The 24,790-nt window shown below is 56.4% G+C and overlaps 1 protein-coding gene across 3 annotated transcripts; it reads left to right on the top strand.

Moving 5' to 3' along the window:
* Nucleotides 1-5,838: 5,838 nt before the first annotated feature.
* KCNC4 (potassium voltage-gated channel subfamily C member 4) lies at nt 5,839-22,063 on the top strand. Of its 3 annotated transcripts, XM_068419355.1 has the most exons (5): nt 5,839-5,985; nt 7,873-8,620; nt 13,415-14,351; nt 15,940-16,125; nt 21,927-22,063. In XM_068419355.1, the coding sequence occupies exons 2-5, from the start codon at nt 7,970-7,972 to the stop codon at nt 22,061-22,063; spliced, it is 1,911 nt and encodes a 636-aa protein (XP_068275456.1). In that variant the 5' UTR covers nt 5,839-5,985; nt 7,873-7,969. The 3 variants fall into 3 exon arrangements, with proteins under 3 accessions (XP_068275456.1, XP_068275455.1, XP_068275454.1); XM_068419353.1 differs by lacking the exon at nt 5,839-5,985 and having other exon boundaries at nt 8,054-8,620; nt 13,415-14,317; nt 15,960-16,125; XM_068419354.1 differs by lacking the exons at nt 5,839-5,985; nt 15,940-16,125 and having other exon boundaries at nt 7,970-8,620.
* The last annotated feature ends 2,727 nt before the right edge of the window (nt 22,064-24,790 follow it).

Below are 24,790 nucleotides of genomic sequence, written 5' to 3'. Positions count from 1 at the left end.
CCTTCGTCATCCCCTCTGCTCTCTTTCTCCTTTCCCTGCCTGTAGAGAAGGACGTAGAAATATCCCCACCGCACCATCTCCAGTAGAAATATCCCCACCGCACCATCTCCAGTAGAAATATCCCCACCGCACCATCTCCAGTAGGAATATCCCCACCGCACCATCTCCAGTAGGAATATCCCCACCGCACCATCTCCAGTAGGAATATCCCCACCGCACCATCTCCAGTAGGAATATCCCCACCGCACCATCTCCAGTAGGAATATCCCCACCGCACCATCTCCAGTAGGAATATCCCCACCGCACCATCTCCAGTAGGAATATCCCCACCGCACCATCTCCAGTAGGAATATCCCCACCGCACCATCTCCAGTAGGAATATCCCCACCGCACCATCTCCAGTAGAAATATCCCCACTGCACCATCTTTAAATGGGAGAAGCACAAACCCCACGGCATTTCCCTGTCATTAGGCAAGATGTTCCCTCCCATCTCTTCTTTCTCCTTGTGTCCTCCACCCAACCAGCAAAACAGAGTCTGAGCCAAACCGTTGCCCAACATCCCCTTCCCGATGCCTCTGAGCCCGGGGGCCGGATTCCCACCGTAGCTCCCATGGAGTTAACGGAGCAGGACACCTCCCGTAGCCGAAATGCTTGGTCCCATCTTCTCCCGTGGCATGATGCTCCTCAAACCCTGGGACGAAGGATCCGATCCTCCGTCTCTCCCATCGCAATTCCCAAACCAACCGGGGAGGCGTTCGCTTTCCTCCCCTCTTCTTGCAGCATCAATAAGAGACAAAGTCGATAAGAAGGTAACAAAAAAAAGCTATATTATATATATATAAAATATATACAGAGAGAGGAGATGGAATAATACCGTAGAGATTCTCTATTTCTATTGTATATTTATGCTGTAAATGTCACTGTAAATGCTGTTAAATGACAAAACGTATTCCAAAGTGGCCCGTGACCTATTTTCATTCCCAGTGCTGTACAGATCAATTCTCGTTGTATATCGGGACCTATTTTTACCTTTTAATTTCTCGTGCGTGGTGGGTGGCCGTCCCCCACCCAGCTCCAGTGGCGGGGGGGATCCAGCTGCCCTGGGCATCCAGCAGTGAGGAAGAAGAGGAGGGGACACCGCCTTTATTTTTTTATCTGTGGAAAATACTGTTATTTCTTCGTGGCGTTTGCTCGGTGTTAGACACAGAGTGTTGGGGTGTGCGTGTGTTTAAATTCGCAGTGATCCGTGTCGTTGCCGTGCAGGCGTGCGCGTGTTTGTCCGTAGATGCCGTGCGTGGGGCTGTGTGCGTGGGTGTGGGGTTTGTTTAGGATTCACTTCTTGCCCTACTCGGTCACTTTTTGGAGCCTGCGTTGGGGGCTTCTCCCGCTCTCCCTCAATGCACCTTCTCGGGGTCCTGGGCTGCGCATCAGGCCAACCCCCAGTGGCTTTTAGCCCTGAAAATCACTTTTTTCCCCCCTTTTTTTTTTTTCCACGGAGGCACAGGGAATAGCTGCTAGTTGTGAGCACAGGCACTTTTCAGTTTTCCTCCGGGTGGTGGGAGAAGGCGGGGGGAACCGCTGCCAAAATTCCTGTCCCCCCATATTGGTTCCCCACTCGGTTCCCAGCCCGAATCCTGCTGCTCAGAGCAGGATGGTGTCCCTGGCTGGGGGACAAGGAGGTGCTGGGGAGATCAAGAGGGGTTTAAACCCCAAAGGGAGGGGTTAAGGGGGTCTGGGCTGTGGTGCTGAGGGCAGAGAGGAGCTTTGCAGGAGGGTCCCCACCCTGCGATGGGGGGGCTGCAGGTCCCAGGGTGCCCCGTAGGGCTGTGGTGCTGCATCCCCAAGCATCGGGCTCTGGGGCTGGATCTGCCCTTGGCCCTGGTGCAAAGCAGAGGGGACGGCTGGAGCTGGCTGTCCTCTGCTGATTTGCACCATCCCCGGGTGTCCCTTGGCCCGTTCCCCTTGATCCCTCCAAACCAGCCCCAGCTTCACCTCCTGGCCCCCATCCAGACCCTGTAGGTCATATTAACCCCCAGCACCTCCCACTGCCTCCCTCCTGTCCTTCACCCTTCCCCAAGCCTGGGTCTCGCTGGCAGGAGCGGGGAGCAGGGCAGGGTGGCCCCGGTGGCCACTTTGGTGGCCAAGGAGGGACGTGGCGCAGCCCGGGCAGAGCCATGGCAGCGCGGAGGATGCGGCCGCTTCCCCGGCAGGCACAACGCTGGCGAAACCCTCCTGTACAGGTAAAAGCACAGAGCTCGTAGTAACTCGTCCCGTGTATCCTCGTAGCCGGTGTATTTACCACGCGTGCCGTGCCGGCCGGACTCCTCGGCGGTCGAGAGAAACCCTGTAACAGCTGTAATGGAGTCTGATTAAAAGTCTCTTCTTACCAAATCTCTTCTCACTAAGTCTCTTCTCTGCCTCTGGTTTCCTTCTTGGGGGAGGCTTTGGGGGCTCTCTGAGGTTTGGGGTTGTGGAGAGGTAAAGAAATGGGTATTGGGGCTGTCAGCCCCCATGGGCATCGACGTCTCTGTCCTTCCCTGTCCTGTCCCATCACCATCCTTCTGCCTCACCTCATCCTCTGATTCTCTTCCTCCATCCAGCATCAGCCCCTGCAAGGGGCTGGCTCAGCTGCCAGCAGGTGCTTCAGGAGCATCGTGGAGGTGATCTTCCATCCTGGACCAGTTCAACCAGTACACATTGGCTTTACGGGGCACACGGACTGGTAAGATGTAGCGTCTGTTCCTCTGTGTAACACCCTGCTGACATTGCTGGTGGCTTATCCTGGGGGTACTGGGAGTCTGGAGACCAGCACTTGGGGGTACTGGGAATCTGGAGACCAGCACTTGGGGGTACTGGGAGTCTGGAGACCCTCCCTAGAGAAGGACCAGAGATTTCCAGCAGCCCCAGATGACTTCAGCTGCTGGGTGTTAGCTCAGTACCAGGTGTGGTGAGGAGCGGGGCTGCCTCTAACCTCCCATCTTTTGTAGCTCCTTTGGCTTCCCAGGGTTGATCCAGGCTTGGGGAGGATGAGGAAGGAGGGAAGAAAACAGGATGGATGGGACCAGATGAGATCCGCCGGCACTGGGGATGCCATCGGGGTACTGCCGTGGCCGTGAACTGAGCTCGTACCCTGCGTAGGAGCAGGGCAGTTTTTCTGAGGACCTCTGCATCATCTGGAGATGTTGGTGTAGGACTGGGGAGAGCATCTGCAATGGGGGCTGGAGGAGCAGCACTGGTGGAGGCAGGAGGTGGCACATGGGTTATCTTCACTCAGAGTCCACCCAGGACCTGGCTCTGGGAGTAAACATCCCTCAGGGGCGATGACCAGGACAACAGGACACGTAGGGCAGTTGTGACCCTGGCACAGCCCCAATCTGTGGGAACGGGGATGGAGATGCTCCCAGCTCCTCCTCAGGGAGGTGGCACAGAGGGGGGGGATGCAGATTTTGGCTGCAGCACCCACCCAGCCCCGCTCAGGGTGATGCCCAGAGCTCTGCGGTACCCACACGTGGTGCTCGCTGCTGTGCTGAGCTGTCCAGCCTCAGCTCGCTGCTATGTGCTGGGTGACTCTGGGCTTGGGAAGAGCCTCAAATCCTGAACCCAGGGAGGGGACACGTGTCCCCACAGCCAGACTGTGTCTGAGGACAAGGCGCTGGCAGGCTGCTGCGATGCCACCTTGTCCCCAGGCCACCCCCCCAGCACGGAGGGCCCTCGTTTGGTTTTATCCCCTTTTCCTCTCCCAGGCAGCTGCCTGCAAAAGCAAAAACCCTGCCAAACCCCGGCTCTGATGCGCCTTTGGGATTGCAGCTATCGCACGGGGCTGGGCGATGTGGAAATGCCCTGGGGCAGGAGGGTGAGAGCAGGGCAGGATTAGGGGGGCTGAGAGTGAGTCTGGAGGAGCCAAAAAGCCCTAGCTCCCAGTGCCAGGGGCTCCCTGCAAAACAGGTGAGTGAAACAAAGTGAAAAGGGTGATTCTGGCTCTTGTGGAGCTAGAAAAAGGACGCAGAGAAACAGGCCCAAATGTAAAACTTAAGCCAAATATGTGCTTTTTTAAAAAAAAATACTGAATTTCCTGTGAGAGTGAGGCAGGGAGCCTTCAGAGCCTGGTGGGAGGTGGAGGCTGGTATGGTCAGATCAGGGGGTGGTTTTTGGGTGTCCCATCTCCAAAGAGAGCTCTGGCCCAGGGTACGGACACACGGTGGAGCTGCCAACAGCCACATCTTGCTGTGGTTCTCCGAGCACCTCGGAAAGAAAACCAGAGACAGTTCTCCCGACTCTTAAAGATGGGGAAACTGAGGCACAGCACCAGCTCACAGACCGCTCCGGGTCATTCCAAAGGCAGATGATCACCACCACCGTCCCCGCTCCAGCCCAGCCTCCTCCCGCTCCCAAATTGCTTTTATGGAGCAAAATGGCATCAGCGTGGCCGCGGATGGAGCCAGATTCTCTGCTGGACCCAGCCACCCTCCGCCGCCTGTTTTCTGTCTTGCCTTGGCTCCAGCCGCTGTCGCAGGACCCACAAGATGGCACTGTGTGACAGCAGCACGGGGACCCTGTCACCCGCATCCTCGGGAGAAATTCGGGGTGCAGGTCCTACGTGGGGGTCGGGGGATGAGCTAGCTCCCCTTCCAGGCAGAGGTCATGGAGGGATGAGGCTGCACACTCCGTGTGTGCAGCCCAAATATCTGCGCTCAGCTGGCGATGAGGGATTTGAGCTGGAAAATTCACCCGGCAGAGGCGGACGGCAGAAAGGAACCTTGCCTGTGGCTTGCGACAGCTTCTTCAGGAAGACCCACCTCCAAGAGAGCATCCTGAAAGCTGGCTTGGGGTTCGTGCCCTGGGGAGCCGCTCTGCAGCATCAGCACCCTGTGGTGCCATGGGTGCTGCTACCCACAGCTGGAGATGGACCCATCCCACCAAAAGCATGAAGGGAAGAGGGCAGAGACCGTGTCTGGAGCATCTATAGGTTGCCAAGGTCAACATATGTTTTTATTAACAGGATCCTGGGCTGGAAGGACCTGGAGAGGTTGGTTTGTTCTTCTCGACCCCAAAGCAGGATCGTCTCTCACTAAAGTGAGCTGCAGCCCACCTTCCTCCTCTGTCTCTCCATGGATGGAACCATCGCGTGGTCCCAGCATGTCCCCAACCTCTCCTTTAGGCCACACAGCCCTTTGAGCATCCTGTGGCCCATTGCCCTGGTCTCGGTGTGCCAAGCTGGGGACGTGTCCGATGTGCTGGGCCACAGGCAGGGCTCAGGGCACTGTGCCGTGCAGAGACCAGTGGGGGGGCCCCAGAGACCCCTTAGCGTGCCCTCAGGACCCAACCAAGGGCTGTGGCTTTCCAGGTTGGAGCTGATCCTCCTTGAGATCTTCCAGGTCCTGCTCTTCATTCCATTCTTCACCTGGTTGTTCTCTGAGATGCCTTCAGCCTTGCAGGAGGTCCCTGCAGAAGTGACTCCCTCTTGCTCCAAAAAGGCCCTTATTCATCAAGCTCTTTCTATTTTCTCTCTTTCTCTCTCTCTCTCTCTTTTTTCTTTTTTTTTCATGGACATTAAAAATCTGAAGGCATATTTAGAGAGCAGACAGCTTTGGGCGGGTGTTGCTGGCTAAAAGATCTCTTCCTTCCCCAGATACAACCCATTTGTCTGCCTGGCCACCCCCTCCCAGCCCAGGAACAGCCGCGCTTGGGTGCATGAAGATCTCCCCGGGATGAAAGTCGCCGGATAAAATATTAGCATCAGGTCGCAGCATTCCTTCCTCCTGGCCAAACTCGTTTTACCGACGATGAGGAGCTGAGCTGCGATGCCTGGCTGGTGATGCAAGGCTCGATTTTTTCCAGCACGGTTTTCCCTCGGGCTCCGAGCTCTCCCGCTGGTGCAGCCTCGGGTGGTTTGGGTGTGGAGCTACGCCAACCTCCACCCGCTCAGGATCCGGCCCTGGAAGCTGTGGAGTTGCAGTTACAGTTGGAGCAGGGCTTTCTTGGTGGTAAGATTTTAAGCGCGGCTCTCAACGCCTCGTGGTTTTTCTTGGGTGGAGCGTTTGCCCCAGCCACCCCCAATCCCCACCCTGGTACGGGGGTGAGAATGTCACAGAGGGGACAAACCTGGGTAGGGGGTGAGGAGGGGACCTGGGGCCCTGCAGGGGGACCCTCCATAGAGCCTGGGGAGGTGCAGAGAGGGAGGCTGGCGTGGGGCAGCACCCCCCACTTACTGTCCCCTCACCCTGCACCAAAGACCCCCTTATCCAAGTGCTGACTCCCCAGCTCAGCTCCCTCCCACCCCAGTAACAGGCCTGTGCTGGGCTTGGGTCCCATCTGTGACCCTAAAGCACCCGCCTGCATCCCCCCACCCCAGCACCAGCAGTGCCAGTGCAGGAGTAAACAGCACTGGTGGGACTGGGTCCCTTGGGTCTTCGCCTTGGTGACAGGCTTGTCCCCTGGGGCACCCCAGCGCTTCACCTCCTCCCCAGGTGACAGGGGAGAGCAGCACCAGCACCCGGGGGGGGTGTAAAAGCCCCCCAAGGTGAGGGGATTTAGGGGAAGGGCCCTTGGGGCTGGGGTGGTTGGTACCCTGAGTCCCAACCTTGGTGCCCGCAGCTCTGGGGAAGGGGCATCTTTCACGCAGGAGCCAAAACAGGACCGAGAGCTGCTCGGGGAGGGTGGGGGGAGAGGAGGAGGGCCAGGTCCACTTGCAGCCACCCAGCTCCCCACCGGCCACGGCCCCACGCTCGGGGTCGGTCTCTCCTGACCTCTCGGTGAGCGAGGGATTGCGAGAGCCAGGGAGGGATGGGATCTGCTCGAGCCTCTGCCAAGAGCTGGCTCCAGATCCACAGGCAGCTCTGGGCTGCATTTCCCCTCCGGTGCGAAGCGGAGCTGGGGTGGCCGGGGTTCACTCCTCGCTGACACCGACACCCCCCCACCCCGAGCCTCACCTGCACGTCGGGCCCTGCGGGGAGGTGAGCCGGTACCGGGGGATGCGGGGGGTCTGGGGAGGCGGGGGGAACGGGGATGGAGGGACGGGAGGATGGAGGGAGGGATGCAGGGATGGAGGAGCGGGTTGGGAGGGGAGGGCAGCGGCGGGGGGCTGTGGGGCGGGGGTGGGGGGGTCCCCGGTTCCCCGGCGGGGCGGTACCGGCTCCCGTAACCCCGCCGCTCGCTCCCAGCCCTATAAAAGCCCCGGGCGGCGGCGGCTCTTCCCCCGCCGAGCCCCGGAGCAGCCCTCGCCGCCTCCCCAGCACGGAGCCGGGCCGGGAGGCACCCGCCGGGGCGTGCAACAGGGCCCCCCCGGCCCGGCCACGCGTGAGCGGGGCCCCCCCCGGCACCGCAGCCCCCCCGGGGAGGGCAGGACCCGGCTGGAGCAGGGGGAGGCGGAGGGCACGCATCCATATGCCTCCCCCCCCCTCGGCTGGGAACCGGGGAGGTGCCCCCCGGCCGCCCCCCCCCCCTCTAAAGCCCAGCCCGGTGGGGGGGGGGGGGCGGAGGGAGCGCGGAGCCGGAGGGGGGGGGTGCGGCGGGGCCCCCCCGCGCCTGGTGCTGCAGGTACCGGGGACACACACACACACGCAGCCCGGGGGGGCTCAGGGCTCGGCCCCCCCCTCTCCTCGGCCTTGGCAGTAGCATCCTCCCCCCCAGCCGGGCCCGCATCCCCGGGGCTGCCGGACCCCCCGCACCTCCCCCTGCCCGCACTTGTTGCTGCCCGGCAGCGCTGCGCTGGCTCCTGCTTTAGGGCGGTTTTATTGAGGGGGGAGGTGATTTTAGAGGGGGGGGGGTGGAGGTTGCAGCCTCCCCAGCAGCTGGAGGTGTCCGGCTCGGCTCCAGCCTGCTCCCCCTGAGGCCAGAGCCAAGCCTGAGCCCCCCGCTTTTCCCCTCCCCAGTCCCATCTGTGCCCCCCTCTCCCGCCTCCGCCGACCCCCCAGCTCCTCGCCCGCAGGAAGGGTGCGCGTAGCGTGCATCTCCCATCCACCGAAATCTATGATCAGCTCCGTGTGTGTCTCCTCCTACCGTGGACGCAAGTCTGGGAACAAACCACCCTCCAAAACATGCCTGAAGGAAGAGATGGGCAAAGGGGAAGAGTCGGACAAGATCACCATCAATGTAGGTGGTACTCGGCATGAGACCTACAAAAGCACCCTACGGACTTTGCCGGGCACCCGCCTGGCCTGGCTCGCCGACCCCGATGCCCAGAGCAATTTTGACTTTGATGGTAAAAGCAATGAGTTCTTCTTTGACCGTCACCCCGGGATCTTCTCCTATGTGCTCAACTACTACCGTACCGGCAAGCTGCACTGCCCCGCGGACATCTGCGGACCCCTCTTCGAGGAGGAGCTGACCTACTGGGGCATCGATGAGACGGACGTGGAGCCTTGCTGCTGGATGACCTACCGTCAGCATCGTGATGCTGAAGAGGCCCTGGACATCTTCGAGAGTCCCGAACCTGGTGGAGGGGCTGGTGGAGAGGAGCCTGAAGAGGAAGGGGGTAGGGAGATGGCCCTTCAACGCCTGGGCATGGATGACAGGCCGCCAGGGGTGGCAGGGGCTGCCGGAGGGGGTGGCTGCTGTCGGAATTGGCAGCCCAGGATGTGGGCGCTCTTTGAGGATCCCTACTCATCCAAGGCGGCAAGGGTAAGCTCCAGAAACGTGCCAGCGGGAGGTGGGATGGGGCCATGCTGGAGTTGTGTCTTCATCTCCCCATCGGTGAGAGGGACTTTCCTAGTGGGTTACGTGAGCCCCCCTGTAGCCATCCCCCTCCTACCATGGGGTGCGTTGGCCATCTCCCATCCTTCAGGAAGCCTCTTCCATCATCTCCCCATCCCCTCCCAATGCATCACACCTGGGGGAGCTGGGCTGAAACTGGGGGCAAGCTCAGCTCCCTGCCCCCTTTGCACCCTTGGGTGCTGCCTGGGTACCTCCTGGGCTCATGGAGATGAGGGATTGGCAGGGACGGTCCTTGGCAGGGCTGAGTCCTGGCAGAGTTTCCAGATGCTCTAGGACAGGCAGGATTGCTTTGGTTCCTCTCGCTGGGCTGTGTATGCCCATGCCAAAACCCACGTTTAATGGCCCAGGGGTGGAGTGGGGGGCTGCTGGCACCCAAATCAGGTCCTAAAGCAAATGGGATCCTTACGGTTGCCCCTAAGGAGCTTGTGCTCCTCTTCTTCACCAGCAGCAGCCCCAAAAGACACCCCATGTGTCTGTGCAAGCACAGTGCCCTCGTCCCCGCGCCCCTGTCCCCCACCGCTGCCGCGTCGATGCTGCCCACGCGCAGCATACGGTGCCCATCAGCACGTGCGAGCGCAGGCTCTCAGCCGCTAACACACACAAACACACACACACCAACCAACCCCTTCATCCGCGCATCCCTGGGGACCCGATACACCACATACACACACACACGAGCACATACACGTGCGCACATCCCCCACGACCCCCTCCCTTGCACACGCAGACGATCCCTACCCACAGACACCGACGTGCCTGGGACATATCCCTCATAACCTGGCACACCTTTGGGATCCCAGCCTGGCTCGGGCACTATTCTGCATCCGTCTCTCCTCTCCCAGCTACTCTTAGATCACCCCCAAAGCGCTGCCCACCGATCCCCAGACATCCCCCCACGCCGTGCCATACCCATCCGGACCCATCCCCACGCCTGTGTCCCCCGTCGCACCCAGCTTATAAATCTGCCGCACGTACACATATAGATATTTGGGATTGAAATTAATTCTGGATGCATTTAGAGGTATAAAAAAAAAAACCCCCATCGATGGTAAGAAATCCTGCAGGCACTTCACACCCCACGGCAGCGCACAGGGCAGGGGGGGCAGTTTGGCAAGGGGGTGTTTTTGCAGTTAACGTTAAGAGCAACGCACGTCCAGAGGATGCTCGGGCAACAAGAGCTTTACTCCTTTTGAAAGGGGTACCCGATCCTTTGCCCATCTCTGAGGGCTTGTGGCCTCTGAGAGATGCTCTGAGTGGTGCAAAGCTCCAAATGAAAAAAAATCAGCCCAAGGAGGATAATTCAACCCTGATTTTGCACGTTATTATTTGGCTCTGCTTTTCCCATGTGCTGAGCTGCTCTCGGAAAGGCATTTGTTTTAGCAGGAGGAGGGTGTTGGAGGGAGCAGAGATGGTTGTGATGTGAGCCCTGACTGGGGTTGGAGTGGGACCAGTCTGCACTGGGAGCTCCCTGCTTCCTTACTGCTCATGGGGGACAGTCACCTCCCAGCAGTAACACTCACAGGCTCTTCTGGGTCTCGTTTTCCCACTCCAAAATATCAGTCTGGTTTTGCAGTGGCTTAGGAGAACTGCTTTGGCAGAAGGGGAAACTGAGGCACGGAGCAGCGCAACCAACCCAAGTGAGCACAACCTGCCTAGTGCACCCAGTTAATGCCAGGAACCATTACTGGTTTGGAGTCACCGTCCAGCCCTGGGATGATTCAGGACCATCTCTGCAGGTGTTCATGGTGCTGCCCTGGTATTTTGGGGTGGCTGAAGCGAGATTTCTTTAACTCTGCCCTATTATGGAGTCTTCCGCTTCCCTTTCAGAGCAAAGGGGGTGCTGCTGGCCGTGGCGTTTGGCCTGGGGACGCTCCGGAGCTGCCGGTCCCCTGCGTCTTGGCAAACCTTGGCAGCAGTGGGGAGGAGAGCGGTCCCAGGTTGTGCGCATAAAACTTCTCCCTCGACCGTGCGACAGCAGTGACTAAGAAAGAGTCTCAGGGGCTGGATTTCTCCGGTCCTTGCTCCTCGTGGCTTGCGGAGCAGCCCCTCGGGCCCTGACTCAGTTGGCTCCTGGCTATTTCCATCTTTCCCTCCTTCCAGCACTTCTCTCTCCCAACACCTCCTGAGCTGGCAACTGCGTGAGCACACGCTTAGAAATTCCCCCCCCCAAGTTTTTAGCCTCTTTTCCTTGTAGCATCGACACCCACTGGACCTTGGCTCCTGTGACTAGTCCAGTCTCAGTAAAAATTCGGTCCCTAGTGTAGCTGCTGTCCCAACTGTAGCGTACAACTCTTTTTCTCCCCATGAGAAACTGCCCTGATCGTGATTTTACCTCTACTTCCAAAGTCTGCTCCCTTGTAGCTCCTCATTATTTTTCCCTTTGCAGCCCAACTTGTGGGGTCCTGACCTCACTTCCATTGGGGCTTCCAGGCTAGTGACCCCCTGGAAGGTCATGGGTTTTTGAGGAACACCCATCCCAAGCTGTTGAGCGCACGTTGAGATCGTGTAGATCGTCAGCAAGTTCTGGAGGACGCGTTTGGTGGGGCTTTTGGTGCTGTATTGGTGGCCATTGAGTATATATGTAGATTTTATTTTATTTTTAAGACGATTTTGGAAAAAACCTTGAGCTTGGAGCAGAGGCCAAAGCTGAGATAAGATGTCTCAGGTCAGAACTTCAGGTGACACAAAACTGGAGCAGCACGATTGACTTTGGGGAGTTGGGGACGGTGGTTGGGACTGGCTGTGAACTTGACTCTTCTATTTTTAGAGGTTGCTTTTGCTCCTGGGGCTAAATCAGCTCTCACCTACACAGCTCATACAGGGCTGCTTTATTGTCTGAGTGTTCGCAGGGTCTCACTCTCTTCCTTGATAATTTTTCTCTTCCTACTTTGCGTTGAGTCAAGTTGTGACTCTTCAAGTTTTCCTGAGATTGCCCATATGGGGAATCTCAGGAACGTTACTCAGCCCTCAGCTGAAAAGCGGATTATTATGGCCGTGCAACCGCTGTGTAGACGCACGTGTCTGGTTAAACTGGCCTTGCTTTAAGATCCCATTTTTTTGTTGGGTTTGCTTCCTGAATTCTGGAAGTCCGATTGGCGAGGGCTGCCTTGGGAGCTGCCGCCAGCAGAGCAGCATCGCGGCACGTGGTCCAGAGTGGTCTGATCAGAGGGGTGTGGAGCATCTCAGCCCATCCCCAAGCTGGTGTCTATCACTGGGAGAGGGGAGAATCATCTCCCAGATGTTTCTCCATCAATTAGAGCCTGGCTTAAACTTCACACCTAACTTTTTGGAGGGCTGATGCTCTCTGTGCCGGACCCACATGGGTTTGCCCTTGGGGACACCCCTCAAGGATGCTCTCGGCAGGCGCAGGGCTGCCAGCGTGTTACCACCAGTGTCCGGGGCCGGGTTTTTCTCAAGCGTGACTCAGGCTGTTTCTGCTGCTGATTCACTCCAGCCGAGCACCCGGGCTGTCGTCTCGGTGCGGCTGCCTGCTGAACGCAGCTGGGCGGGTGGGTTTGACAGCAAAAGGTCGCATCCTGCTCGATGCGGGCAGGGTGGGTTAGCAGCAAAAGGTGCTGCAGCATGAGCTGCTCCCAGGAAGCCAAACTCACCGTGCGTTTGTGCTGGAGGAAGGTAGAAGAAGAGCTTTTGTGCTCAGAGGCTTTATTTTTTTTTCGGGGGCTCCTGGAAACAGATGCTCTGGGTAATGGACTCATCATGAGCTCATCCTGCCGGGGAGGAGGGCTGAGCTGGATTGATGGGGGGGACGACAAAGTGTTTTCTTTCTGACACAGCCTGTGATTTCCACATCCGAGGCGAAGCGGCAGCGTGCTGCAGGGAGGAGGCAACGCAGAGGGGACAAAGGTCTCCCCAGTCGGGCAGAGGGGAGAAATGGGAGCGTCTGGGTGTCCCCAGGACCAGGCATCAGCACGACGCTGAGCTCTGCCTGCTTCTCTCCTCCTCGTCCTGCCCTCTCAGTCCTGGGACTGTTCGTGGGCACGTTGTCCACCACTGACCCTTAGCGAGCAGGGAGGGGGCAAAAGAACATCTCTGATACATCCAGACCTCAAACCTCACAGTCGTGAATGGTGTGAACATCTCATCTGTGGGGGGGTTTGGAATGAATGTGGGGGAAAGCTCTTTGAATCAGTCCTCTCAAAGTTCCCTTTTCAGGTGTGTTCCCAGTGGAGGCTTGCTCCAAACCCAGGCTGTTGCAGGTCTCCTTTCATCCCCATCACTGTCATCTCTGGCACATCTCCATCCACAGCTGGAGCCCATCACACCTTCCCCTGTACATATCGCAGCACTTGGAGAAAGGTCCTGGACTGATGGCTCCAGACCCTGAGGTTTGCTGTCAACTCATCGGACAGGTCCAGGGAACCCTCCCCATTCTCCATCCTCAGTCTTGGGGAAGTGGGTGGTGGCAGCATAGCTCCTGGGGTGTTTCGAGCCTGTTGCACTCATTTTTATTGAATGAGGACTTCTCCCATCCCTACTATTACTATTCACTGGCAGGGATTAGAAGAGATGTACCAAAGGCAGGTGACACCAGAGGTGTGTCTCAGGCTGCCCCAAAGTTGTTCTCATGGTAGTTCATAAAATTGCTGCTCTCCTCCAAAGAGGACAGGTTGACCCAAATCAACTAATCAGGAGGGGTTGACCCAAATCAGCTAACGGCCCGTGTAATTTCTGCTTTTGCAGGTAGTTGCTTTTGCCTCGCTTTTCTTCATCCTGGTCTCCATCACAACCTTCTGCCTGGAGACGCATGAGGCCTTCAACATTGATGTCAATGTGACGGAGACCCTCGTGGTTGGCAACACCACGACGATCCTGCTGACGCATAAAGTGGAGACGGAGCCCATCCTCACCTACATTGAAGGGGTCTGCGTCCTGTGGTTCACCCTTGAGTTCCTGGTTCGCATCATCTGCTGCCCAGATAAGCTTCTCTTTGTTAAAAACCTGCTCAACATCATTGACTTTGTGGCCATCTTACCCTTCTACCTGGAGGTAGGTCTCAGTGGCCTGTCCTCCAAAGCTGCCCGGGACGTACTGGGCTTCCTACGGGTCGTCCGTTTCGTCCGGATCCTCCGGATCTTCAAGCTGACGCGGCACTTTGTGGGTCTTCGGGTGCTGGGCCACACACTTCGGGCCAGCACTAACGAATTCCTGCTCCTCATCATCTTCCTCGCCTTGGGGGTCTTGATTTTTGCCACTATGATCTACTATGCTGAGCGGATTGGAGCCAAGACGTCCGACCCCCGCGGGAGCGACCACACTCACTTTAAGAACATCCCCATTGGGTTCTGGTGGGCTGTGGTCACGATGACGACCCTGGGCTATGGCGACATGTACCCCAAGACCTGGTCGGGCATGGTGGTGGGGGCTCTCTGCGCGTTGGCCGGGGTGCTCACCATCGCCATGCCCGTGCCCGTCATTGTCAATAACTTTGGGATGTACTATTCATTGGCCATGGCCAAGCAGAAGCTGCCAAAGAAGAAGAAAAAGCATATACCCCGTCCAGCCCCGCTGGACTCCCCTACCTACTGCAAATCCGAGCAAAACTCCCCCCGTAACAGCACCCAGAGCGACACTTGCCCCTTGGCAGTAGAGGAGGGGGCGGCTGAGCGGAAACGGTCAGGTGAGACCCCAAAGATGGGGCAAAGGGAGGGGGAGACCTCTGGGAGCCACCAAGGCAACATTTGTGGTCTCCTATGTCCCAGAGACCCTGGGGACTGCCCTGCTGCAGGATGTGGCCCTTGGCTCTTGGGGTGGTGAGAACTTGGTGCAGAAAGGGCTGGGGTCCTTGGGTGTCTGGGTATTGGGTACCGCATTGGTGGACCAGGATGCTGCAGATCAAGATTCCCCCTCCATGCAGGAGAGGGATCTAGTGGGCACCCCAGGGGAAAGGCCATATCCTGATCTCCTAATGGCATAGATCAAGTCACTGTGGTGTGGTTCAAGGTGTCCCTACCCAGCCAACCTTTTTCTTGCCCTCACAGATGTAAGACCATTTGCCCAATTTCCCATCTTAGCCTGGTAATGCCCTTGGGGGGGATTTTCTATTGCTTCCTCCCACCATAAATCAGGGCGAGCTTCACCAAAATGGATAAATCTGTGGATATTCCCTGGGACTCCACCTCCTCATTCATCTTCTAGCGGATGTAGTATCCCTGAATGGCAAGGCCAAGGCTGCTCCAAATCCTGTGCTCAGGCAGGAGCAAAATTAGCCCACAGACATTTGTTACTTGGCCTTATGCACTCAGGTGAAGTTTGGGGTTTGGCCAGTCTTTCCTTCACGTCAGGAGAGGGCATGGCCCTAGCTGTAGGCCGTCATCAGTGGGCAGCATCGCTTGGGCTGAGCTTGGGGGACTGCGAGTGCCTTGCCATGGTATCATTGGTGGCCACAGAGGCTGCTTTGCCCTTTTCATCTTAGTTTGCTGCCAGTGGCACCTCCAGAGCAGCTGGCTTTGCAGCATGGAAACAGGAGGGGACCATGGTGGGGTTGTCCCCTGCACCAACGTGGCATTCGCTGAGGTCAGCCCTGAGCAGCAGTGCATCTGGCCACGTGTCTAACAGTGATGGTCCTTCACCTGTGGGGACACAGGGAGCTCCAAATGCCCCAGCTAGGTGTTCTCCCATATAAATCTCCCTTTTCCACGTGCTTACGCATCCCATCTGCCCCAGGAGCCCCGGCAGTGTGGAGCAGTGAGAGTAACTGTCCTGCTCTGGAGGTCATCCCCATCCCTTCACCCCAACACTGACCCAGGACCTCAGGCCAGGCCCTCACCTGGCATAGCATCCTCTCAGCTAACGAACCAGAGTCTTATGACATAAATTAGCGCTCCACCACTAACCTGAACAGCACTTATCTCAGCAATGTGAATTTTGGAGAGCTAATTCCCACCAATTAGGTGGGTGGATCTCAAAGACCGGGGGTGTTTCTTCCCTGGCAAACCCTGCTTGGCTTCACACAGGGTATACAACCCTCAGCAGGAGTAAGAGCTGCTGTTTTCTGCTTGGGATTAAATCCTGGTGTGGTCCTGCTCCCCTGGTCACTCTAAGTCAGCATGTCCAGGCCGGGATCAGTACCTGAATTTGTGGGTGTTGTTCTGGGCAATCTGGTCTTCTCCTTCCTTGCATGGTCTAAGCAAACCCTTCTGGCCACCCCAAGCACCTTGTCCTGTGGGTTTATCGACTCCTGATGGGTCTCTGCCACCTCCTTGCAGACTCTAAGCAGAATGGTGAGGCCAACGTGGTGCTGTCAGATGAGGAGCAGCCACTGTCACCAACCGATGAGGAGAAGCGGCCCATGCGACGCTCCAGCACCCGGGATAAGAACAAGAAATCCTCCACGTGCTTCCTGCTGGCCACGGGTGACTTCTCCTGTGCAGCGGATGGAGGCATTCAGAAAGGTATGGCTGATGCTGGAGGTGTGAGCTGGCCCGTGGGCTGGGGAGGGTGAGGTGGAGGAGTGAGGTAGAGGTTTATTGCATCTGTCCAAGATGGTGGTTCATCTCCATCTGCCTGCCTAGCTGTTGTTCTCTGCTCCCCAAATCCACTTGTCTTCCTGCCTCTCCATCTGCTTCATCTCCATCCACCACGTCTCTCCATGCTAGCCCTACCCTTTTTGTTTTCTCCTCCCCCAAGGTCTTCTCCCCTGATTGCCACCATTTGGGGTCTTTGACCCCATGTGGCTGCACTGCCCTCCTTGGGGCACTTGTCCCTTTGCTCCCCAGTGCTCCAGCTTCTCCTGTCCCCTCCAGCTCTTCTCCCTGGCCTTCAGCCACCTGTCTCAGGGTGATGTGAGGGGGACATCTCTCCTGGGGAGGAGGTGAGGTTGTGACTGAAGGTGGTCAAAAGATTTTCAGTAGGGAAAAAATCCACAGGTTTTTTTTTTCCTTTCCTCTCTCCCTCTGATGTCTTTTGGTGGGTTTGAGCGTGGGGAGACGTGATGTGTCAAGTGCTGCCTTGCCAAAAGCACCGGGCTGCCAGCAAGGCTGTCTCCTCTGGGTCTGGGAAGTGAGCTTTGCTAGGTGTTGAGGTGTTCAATGGGAAACTGTGGGGGAGATGAGTCAGGAAAACACAAAACTCTTCTTCCCGTAACAAAACAACAATCCTCTTCAGCCTGGTCCCTTCGCACTGTCCTCCAGCCTTCTCTGCTCCACCAGCGAGCGTGTCCTGTGCCCATCTCCCAGCACCTCAGCCCCCTGGGAGGGTAAATCCAGTGCCTACCTTGTGCCACAAAATCCAGCTGCACCCTCGATTGCTGGGATAGTTCTTAGGACATGGCTCAGTTTTTTAGTTCTGCAGTTTTTCTTGTGTGTCCAGGGTGGTGTGGGATGGTGTAGCTGCAGAGCTGACCTACATCTGCCTCCTCGGTACCGTCTAATCCCAGTTACTCACAGGGAACGGTGCATGAGAGCTGGGGCAAGGCAGGAGAAAAGATAATGTGCTACGTCTCTGAGCTGCACACCAAGACCTGTTGGCTTGTGGTGTTGGTGCTTTGGAAGCCCTCAAGGGTTTGTTGCTGTAGCTCTGCTTTGGGTTGGTAAAGACTGGATGGGCTTGGGACATAGGGAGGACCTCAGCTTTGGGTCTGTGACCTCCAGCCCTGGTGCTCTGGTTCATCTCACGCCTCCTTGTATCTTTTACACTGGGGAGTCACCTGTTTTCATGTGCAAGGCAGCCCAGCTCATCCCAGGCTGGCCTGGGCCAGGATCTCCAACAGCCCCTGGAGCGAGGGGAGATATTTGGGGGCAATCACATTTATTACATTAGTAGAAGCAAACTGGTTGCTTCCTCTTGGGAAATCTCAAGGATTCCTTTTGGTGTTTCTGCTCCGCATCGTCCATTAGAAAGAGGGTAAAAATGAAAAGCTTTGCACATCTTTGGGCAGGAGGGTTCTATACAAACATTTGCTTGAAAAGCCTCAGGTTTTTCCTGGAAGTGCCTTTTTCTGTGAAGTCGGTCGCTTTTCTTAATGCCTGCTAATGAGAAGAAGTGGGGGGGCTCTAGTCCTGCCCCAACTGGGGTGGGGATGCTAAACTGGAAGGGAGGAAGGAGAGGGATGAAAGCCAGTGCTGATCTTCATCCTTACAAGGAGCTCGAGTCAGGCAGCTCTTCAGCTGAACCATTTGAACTTGGTCCCACTGAAGCCAGGAGAACTAGAGTAGACCCAATAGCTGAGGATCCAGTGATGCTCTTGCTGGGCTCCCAAATCACATTTCTTGGTTGCAGGAGACCAGGAGATTTACTTCATGCATGGTGGTGGCAACAGCTATTGGAAAGGGCACTTTGGTGATCTTCGTTGGTGTGTTCTGGTGTCCTTCCTGCAAACGCCAGGGTGCTTTATACAACTAAAAGACATGTGTACGTGGGTCACTTACCCCCACCTTGCTGAAACGGCCTTGCACCTGGAGAAAGGTGAATCTGGTGTCCAGAGGGGCTTGAGTGATGCGCGAGTCCTTTTGGGAAGAGAGAACCTCAATATCTGCATCCTGCTTGGGCTGTTGGGGATGGACCTGTGGGATGCTGTCCTGGGAGGTCAGGGTTGATGTCTTCCCTGGTGAAATGCTCTAGTGTGGGCTGGATTAGTGGTGACCAGAGATGATCAGAGGGTCAAAGTGGCCTCCTGCACTCCAGCTGAAAGCTGTTGGGAGCCTCAAAGGTGCCTCTTCCCTTGGTCTTGATTTATCTCCTGCTGAGGCTGTTTGTTCTGGTACTGGGATGCTGGCAGCTCTGCAAATTGAGATGAACTTGGTTCTGAGCCCAACTTGCTGATGGCCATCTGTCAGATCCTGGGACAGGTACTGATGTCTGTACAAGCTGTGGAAATCAGGAGATGGAGCTGGTTCAGGAATATGCTGCAGATCTCAGCATCCATCACGGTTAGAGCCCGATTCCAGCGGTTGGTCTCGTTGGGGCAGCTCAAAAAGAAGAGCTACGCCTGCCCACCATCCCTTGGACCTGGGCCCTGGAGAAGACTGAGCTGGATTGCAGTGGATTGCCATGTGGCAGGTGTTTCTTGTCCCTATTCCTGCTTCCAGTGGTGTCACCTTGCTCCCCTGCTCCCGGGGATGGCTCCGGACCCCTTGTCTCCCTTCAGCGCTAAACAGTTCCCCAAAATGTGTCCTGCTGGGGCACAGACACATGGGCCATGGGTCTGTCTTGGCATGTGAGTACCCATCTTCTGCTTGGATGGAGCGATATGGAGGCAGGATGAGTCCAGCATCCCCCATGCCAGCTAGACTGGTTATGATGGTCTAGAAGGTAGTGCTTGAAACCAGAGTGGGATTTCAAGAGGAGCCACAGGGAATGGGGTTAAATGGAGGAAGGGGACTGACTCGGTGACGGCACACTGGCATTGCAAAGCGGCAATTTTTGGCTTGGTTGCCAGAAGCCAGAACATCACGCTGCTGATTTTCACTCCGTTGCTTGCTGTTAGTGCAGGGCCACGACCGGCATGTGGCTTGAGCGGTGTGGGGTCGAGCGCGGGGATGCTCACGTGAGCGTCCACCGGCGATGCTTGGCTGGAGGGGGGAGCAAGGACAAGCCCATGTTTGCATGGGGACACACGTACGAGCGCATGCAACACGCAGCCGAGCGCCAGGCCGCCGTTATAAACAAGCACAGCCGTTCCGGAGCGGTGCCTGCTTGCATTACCCCGTCCCCATCTGCTGCCGCCTCAAAGCATGTGCGAGCGTGCACGTGCGCTCGGGAGCCGCGAGCGTTTGCGTGTGGGGAGCGCGGCGCTGCCAGAGCCCCCGGGGCTTACACGCTGCCCCACCGCTCTGTTTATAAGATGCCTCTATACGGCTCCTTGGCAACAAACCCATCTATAAAGCGATCCCGGTGACCTCAGTTAGCACCTATGCGAGTTGCTGGGATACCGGCTCCGTTAACGAACGGCACCGGCAGCAATTAGCAGAGCGCAATCCTCCGGCGCTTTGCAGCTTGACTCTGTGGTGGCATCTGGCCCTGAGCTTGGTAGAAAACCACGATGGCCTTCAGGGATGGAGTCCTGAGCTCCTTCCCAGGTGCTCCTGTGAGCGTGGCTTTATGTGCGTTGGGAATTAATTGATGGAGAAAATGAAGTGTTGGGCTCGGGGCAGGTTTGCCCTCGGAGTCCTGTTGCAGAAGGGCCCTGGAGCACTCAAGAATCTTTATGAAGTGCTGCCCCAAACTGTGACGCTTGAGACTTAATCAAAACTGGCAGCATGATTTTGGCCCCGTTCCTATGCCCTCCTTCCACCTTTTGATCTGAGCAAGAAGGCAAAGAGCATCCCTATAAAGTGCTCAACCACATCAGCGGGTCCTTGTATCGCCAAGGTGGCTTCCAGCAAGCCCCGACCCCATAACAACTCTCTGCCAAATTGATGTTGTTTGGGTGCTGGACCCCTCGGTAACCCCAAGCTTTCAGGGACCGGTTGCATCTCGGTGCGATTCCTTCCCATGCGCGTGGCTCAGGGTGGCAGGGAAATGTGTGAGCTCTTCGAAGAGCCTCAGCGCTCCCGGGAAAAGAACAAGGTTTGCTGAAGGATGAGCCCGATGTGGTTTTTTGGGGACCAGGGCATCTTTGCATCAGCTGCTGGAGGTGGGAAACATCCCCAGCTCGAGATGGGGCTACCCCCTGGCTCAGGGCTGCGCTCACTTCCCTCCTCACTCGCTGCGTGGATTCATGCCAAAGAGTAAAGAAGGAAATTGCTTTTCTCTTTGGGGCCTGATTCTGCTCTCACTTCCCCTGTGGGAAGGGGAAAAGCTTTGCTGAAGTCAGCAACAGGTTTAGGCAAGCGGTCCTCTGCCCCCCAGCCCTTTCTCTGCTTCGAAGGTGGAGGAGCTGTGTCTCCTGGGGGGGGCTGAGTTATGGGGAAGAGGTTCAAGACTCCCGTGCCTGCCCTGCCGGCTGCTGGGGTTGGGAAATGATTCAGAAAAAAGTATAAAAAGGGGATAAAAATCAGATTTAATGAGGGGTTAAAATCAGATTTAATGAGGAGTTAAAATCAGATGTAAAGAGGTAGTGCTCTGGAGCCTTTTCCAGATGATGCTCATGTCTCAGCATCCTCCTCGGGGCTGTGTGTGGGGGTGATGCCGTGATCACTCCGGTGTGAGCGTTAATCCCTCCCTCCAAGCCCAAACCAGCCTGGCCGGGCCAGCACCCGCCATCGGTGCCTTCGCATCAAAGCAGAACCCAAAGACGCTCCATTAACTCGACGCTGGGACGGTTTCCGAGCTTGGCACTGCCGAGGGGGGCCATCCATCACCTTGTTTTTCTGCTGTCAGGGAGCCGCCTCCCTCCTCTCCCCCCCGCGTACGCGCACACGCTCGCACGCGCTTGCTTGCTCCGGAGCTCACTGGTGCTTGCGGGAACAGGGAAAAGCTCTTGGAGAAGATGCAGCGAGGGCGGTCGGGCTCATCGCGGCCGGGAGCATCCTTAATTTTCTATATTTTGGCAGCAGAGCTGTCCCTGCAAGGTGCAGTGATCCGGAGAGCAGATCTTGGGGTTCATCTTTGAACAGCGCTGCTGTTTGGACCTAAAAATCCAATTTTCAGTGCAAATCCTTAGTTTCTTTCCAGAAAGAAAAGTGGCTTTTGACCTGCGAGAGCGTTTGTTCTGGCTGTTGCTTTTCAATAAAAGCTGGAGCATATTTCTGGCTCTTTGGGGGAGTGTGAAAGATTCCCATGCTTAAAGCGATAGAAATATTTGCTCTTTAATGCAATTTCTCATGGAAAATAATGAGCACGTCTACCTGCTCCTTTCCATAAGGAAAGGTGTCAGCAACAGCTTGCTGCTACAGCCGGCTTAAAAACCAGAGCCAGGGAAATAACTCCTTCCAAATCCCATATTTCTTTGAGTTCTGCTGCTTTTCCCCATTTGCTTCAGCCCACGAACTCCCCAGACTCATTCCTCATTCAGAGCAATTTGGGGAAACAAAAAACCCAACACCCTCCCAGGACCAATTTGGTCTCCCAACATCAATGACTCTTGAGTCCTGGATTCAGCTACTCAACTGCACGGGGAGCCAAGGGGAAGGGAGGGGAGGGCTGGAGGATCTCCAGCAGCTTGGTTGCCCTCAAAAAAAACCCATCCTGAATTTTTTTTTTAAAGGGTTGAATTGAGATGTGGGGCTGGGCAGTGCTCACCCTGGTGCTCTTTGCTTTCCGAGCCTTGGGAAAGAGGCTGCTCGGCTCTAACCTGTCCCTTTTCTTCACCGAGGCTATGGAAAATCCCGAAGCCTAAGCAGCATAGATGGTGTGGCAGGATCCACGGTGGGCTTGGCTCCCCTCGCGTCCCGCTGCAGCTCTCCCTGTCCTCTGCGGCGTCCCTGCTCTCCCGTCCCCTCCATCCTCTAAAACGCCGCCCGGATCCCGCTTTGTCGTGTCGTGTCGCTCTGTCCCTCCCCTCTTCCCCACGACAACGTATCTCCGCGGCGGTGCCTGTGCCCAGAGGAGACCGAGCTGGGACATTTCCATCGCTGAGAAGCACGTTCTGATCTTCTCCAGCCCAGCGCTGCCGCCGTGCTCCCCCTTGCCTGGTTTGCAGGACCTGTACGTCTCCATTGAACTTGTCTCGTGTCTATGTGTTTGGGACCGTCCCTGGAGTGGGTTGAAGGTTTGTTCAGTGTTTTTTTTTCTCCCCCCCCTTGAAACCTTATTCATCCTAAATAAATCGGGTCAACCCATGCGATTCCCTCTGGCTTTGAGCCCTCCTTCCCGTGGGCTGTTTGCACTTGGGCTAAAGGGTGGTGGAAACAAGGAGGGCATGTTGACTCATAAAATTATATATCATTGTGCTGGAAATGGTTGAGTTCATATAATTTTAGGTCTTTTTTTTTTTTTTTTAAAGCAAAAAAAAAACAGCCTCAAGTTTCTGGAGGCAACAGCTGAATAAACCTCTATTCCCTGCCCAGCAGCGGTTCCCCTCTTGTTTTGTGCCTTTCTCTGCCTAAATCACTCTTGCTCCTTCCCCTCTTGTGTCTGCTTCTCCATCCAACCTCAAGGATGGTCTCAGGGCTGAAGGTGGCTTTGGCAGCCTTGAAAACCAGCCCCGAGGTCCCGTGGAGGTGGGAGGCTGTAGGGCCCCGGGAGCATGCGGAGGCTGGGATAAAGGATTGGTAAAATAGATGGATGGATGCGCCCTTGAAGAGCTGGGAGGTGGTGGGGAGGGGAGCGTGGGTCCTTGGGAGCGGTTGGGAAAGCTGCTGCTGCTGTGGAATAGTGGGGAAATGAGAGATTTGAGATGAAATGCTGCCTAAATGGGTGGTGGGGATGAATTTTCTTTTGAGATGGATGCAGGGTGGTGGGGCAGAGCATTCCTACGGGGATGGGAGCTGGGTTTGAACCAGGTCCTCCCCCATCCTTGGGAGGATGTGGTTGGAGTACCAAACTCTCCGATGCACTGCTGGCCTTTGCTCACATATATTAGTTTTTGGCATGATTTTGAATGATCTCATGTGTCTTCCTGAACTAGAACAAACCTTCAGTCCCCCGACTTCTGGCTCATTTCTAGCTCCATCGCCCCAGCTCTGCCTCCCCAGAGGTGTCTGGGTCTTGGGTGGCTGGGCTGAAAGGGGCTGGTTTGGTGGGTGCAGCCATGGTCTCGACTCTCATCCCGGTGCTCTCTTGGCCTCTTTCCTTACTCTGAGCAAGTCCAGCTCAGTGGGGCTGGAACCTGGGGACTTTCAGCTGGAGGATGGAGAGCAAAGCTTAGCTTTGAGTGTTTAAAAAGAAAAAAAAAAATCCCCAAGAGCTTTTTGGGGGTCAGGCCCTTCCCCGCATGAGGGCCAAAGCAGAGCTGGTGCTCAGGGGATGATGCAGAATGAGGATACCCTTGGTGCAAGGCTGGTCCCTGCACCCTGAAGGAGCGGGGCTGGATTTTGGTACACTCTACAGCCGGGACCCTCCTGCTCCTTCCCAGGCTGCCCGTGCCTCAGTTTCCCTCAGTGCAGAGAAGGGTTAATGCTGAGAGCCTCCTGCAGTAAAACCCCTTGCTGCCACAGTGCAAGAGATGCTACGTAAGGAAGAAGCATTAAATGCCTTGTCTGGCTTATATTTTTCCCCCACCACTGAGTAGAAGGAGCTGCCAGGAAGAGCCAGTCACCACATCTCCAAAACATGCCCCCCTTCCAGTCCTGCATGGGGCCAAGAAGAAGCCCTTGCCTTTTATTTTGCTTTTCTTCTTTCCTTCCTGCCTTCCCCTGCCCCAGCTGTGTGAGTGGAGCAGCGAGAGTTGAAGGGAAGGAGAAAAGAAGGGGAAAAAAACTTGGTGCCATGAGCTGGATCTTGGGGCTTGATGGCAGGAGCTGAGCACTGGGTAGACCCAGTGCTGGAGCTGAAATTTCTCTGGATTTGGGGAGAAATTAGGATGAGCTGCATCCATCTTCTGCCCAGGATGTCTCGTAGTGGTTTCCGACCCTTGTGCACCGGTGGTGGTGTTAGTGCAGCTGCATTCCTTGAATTTCTGTAATTAAAGTGTATTCCCGCACCAAATGGTCGGGGTAACTTGGCAGGTTCGTGAATCACCCAAAAACCTCGTGAGCTGGGCGAAGGGGCGAGCACGGCGGCACTGCGCTGGTGCTTCTCTGGTGCGTCCTCCCCTTTGGAGAGGGCTCCTCTCGAAGCAGGAGCCTCAGCCTGTGCGAGAGAGAAGGTCACCCGCCGTGATTTCAGTGGTCTCTGAATCATAAATGATTTAACCAAGGTCACGCGCTGACTTTGGGGATGAGCCAGGCATGAAAAAGCAGCTCTGCTGCCCTGTCTCTTGCAGAAGCAGAAGATCAAGAGGCTCAAACTTTGGGCTTTGAGTCTCTTGAAAGCAGAGGAACCCCAGAGTAGACGCAGCCACAAGATCCCAAGAGATCCCATCCTCCCCTTTCCCCTCACCAGCTCATCCAAACACCGGAGCTGGTTGCCCAGTGTGGAAAACCCTTGGTGGACCCCCCCAAAAAAAATCTCATCCCCATCAGAGCAAGCAGGGTTGTGTATGAGAGCTGCCACGGAGCTGGTACGATGCAATTTTTAGCAGTGGTGTTATGCAACTCGGGAGCAGGGATGACTAATGTGCAAAAAGCTCCTCTAAAA

The sequence above is a fragment of the Nyctibius grandis genome, chromosome 27 (genome assembly GCF_013368605.1).
Source record: "Nyctibius grandis isolate bNycGra1 chromosome 27, bNycGra1.pri, whole genome shotgun sequence".
Taxonomy (NCBI): Eukaryota; Metazoa; Chordata; class Aves; order Nyctibiiformes; family Nyctibiidae; genus Nyctibius; species Nyctibius grandis.
This window is presented reverse-complemented; position numbering and strand designations above follow the sequence as displayed.

What these genes read in the sequence shown, in the direction of transcription:
- KCNC4 (XM_068419355.1), top strand. Translation starts at nt 7,970, where the DNA reads ATGATCAGCTCCGTGTGTGTCTCCTCCTACCGTGGACGCAAGTCTGGG. An exon ending in GGCTGAGCGGAAACGGTCAG is followed by an intron (nt 14,352 to 15,939) that starts GTGAGACCCCAA and finishes ACCTCCTTGCAG; the next exon opens with ACTCTAAGCAGAATGGTGAG. An exon ending in GGATGGAGGCATTCAGAAAG is followed by an intron (nt 16,126 to 21,926) that starts GTATGGCTGATG and finishes TTCTTCACCGAG; the next exon opens with GCTATGGAAAATCCCGAAGC.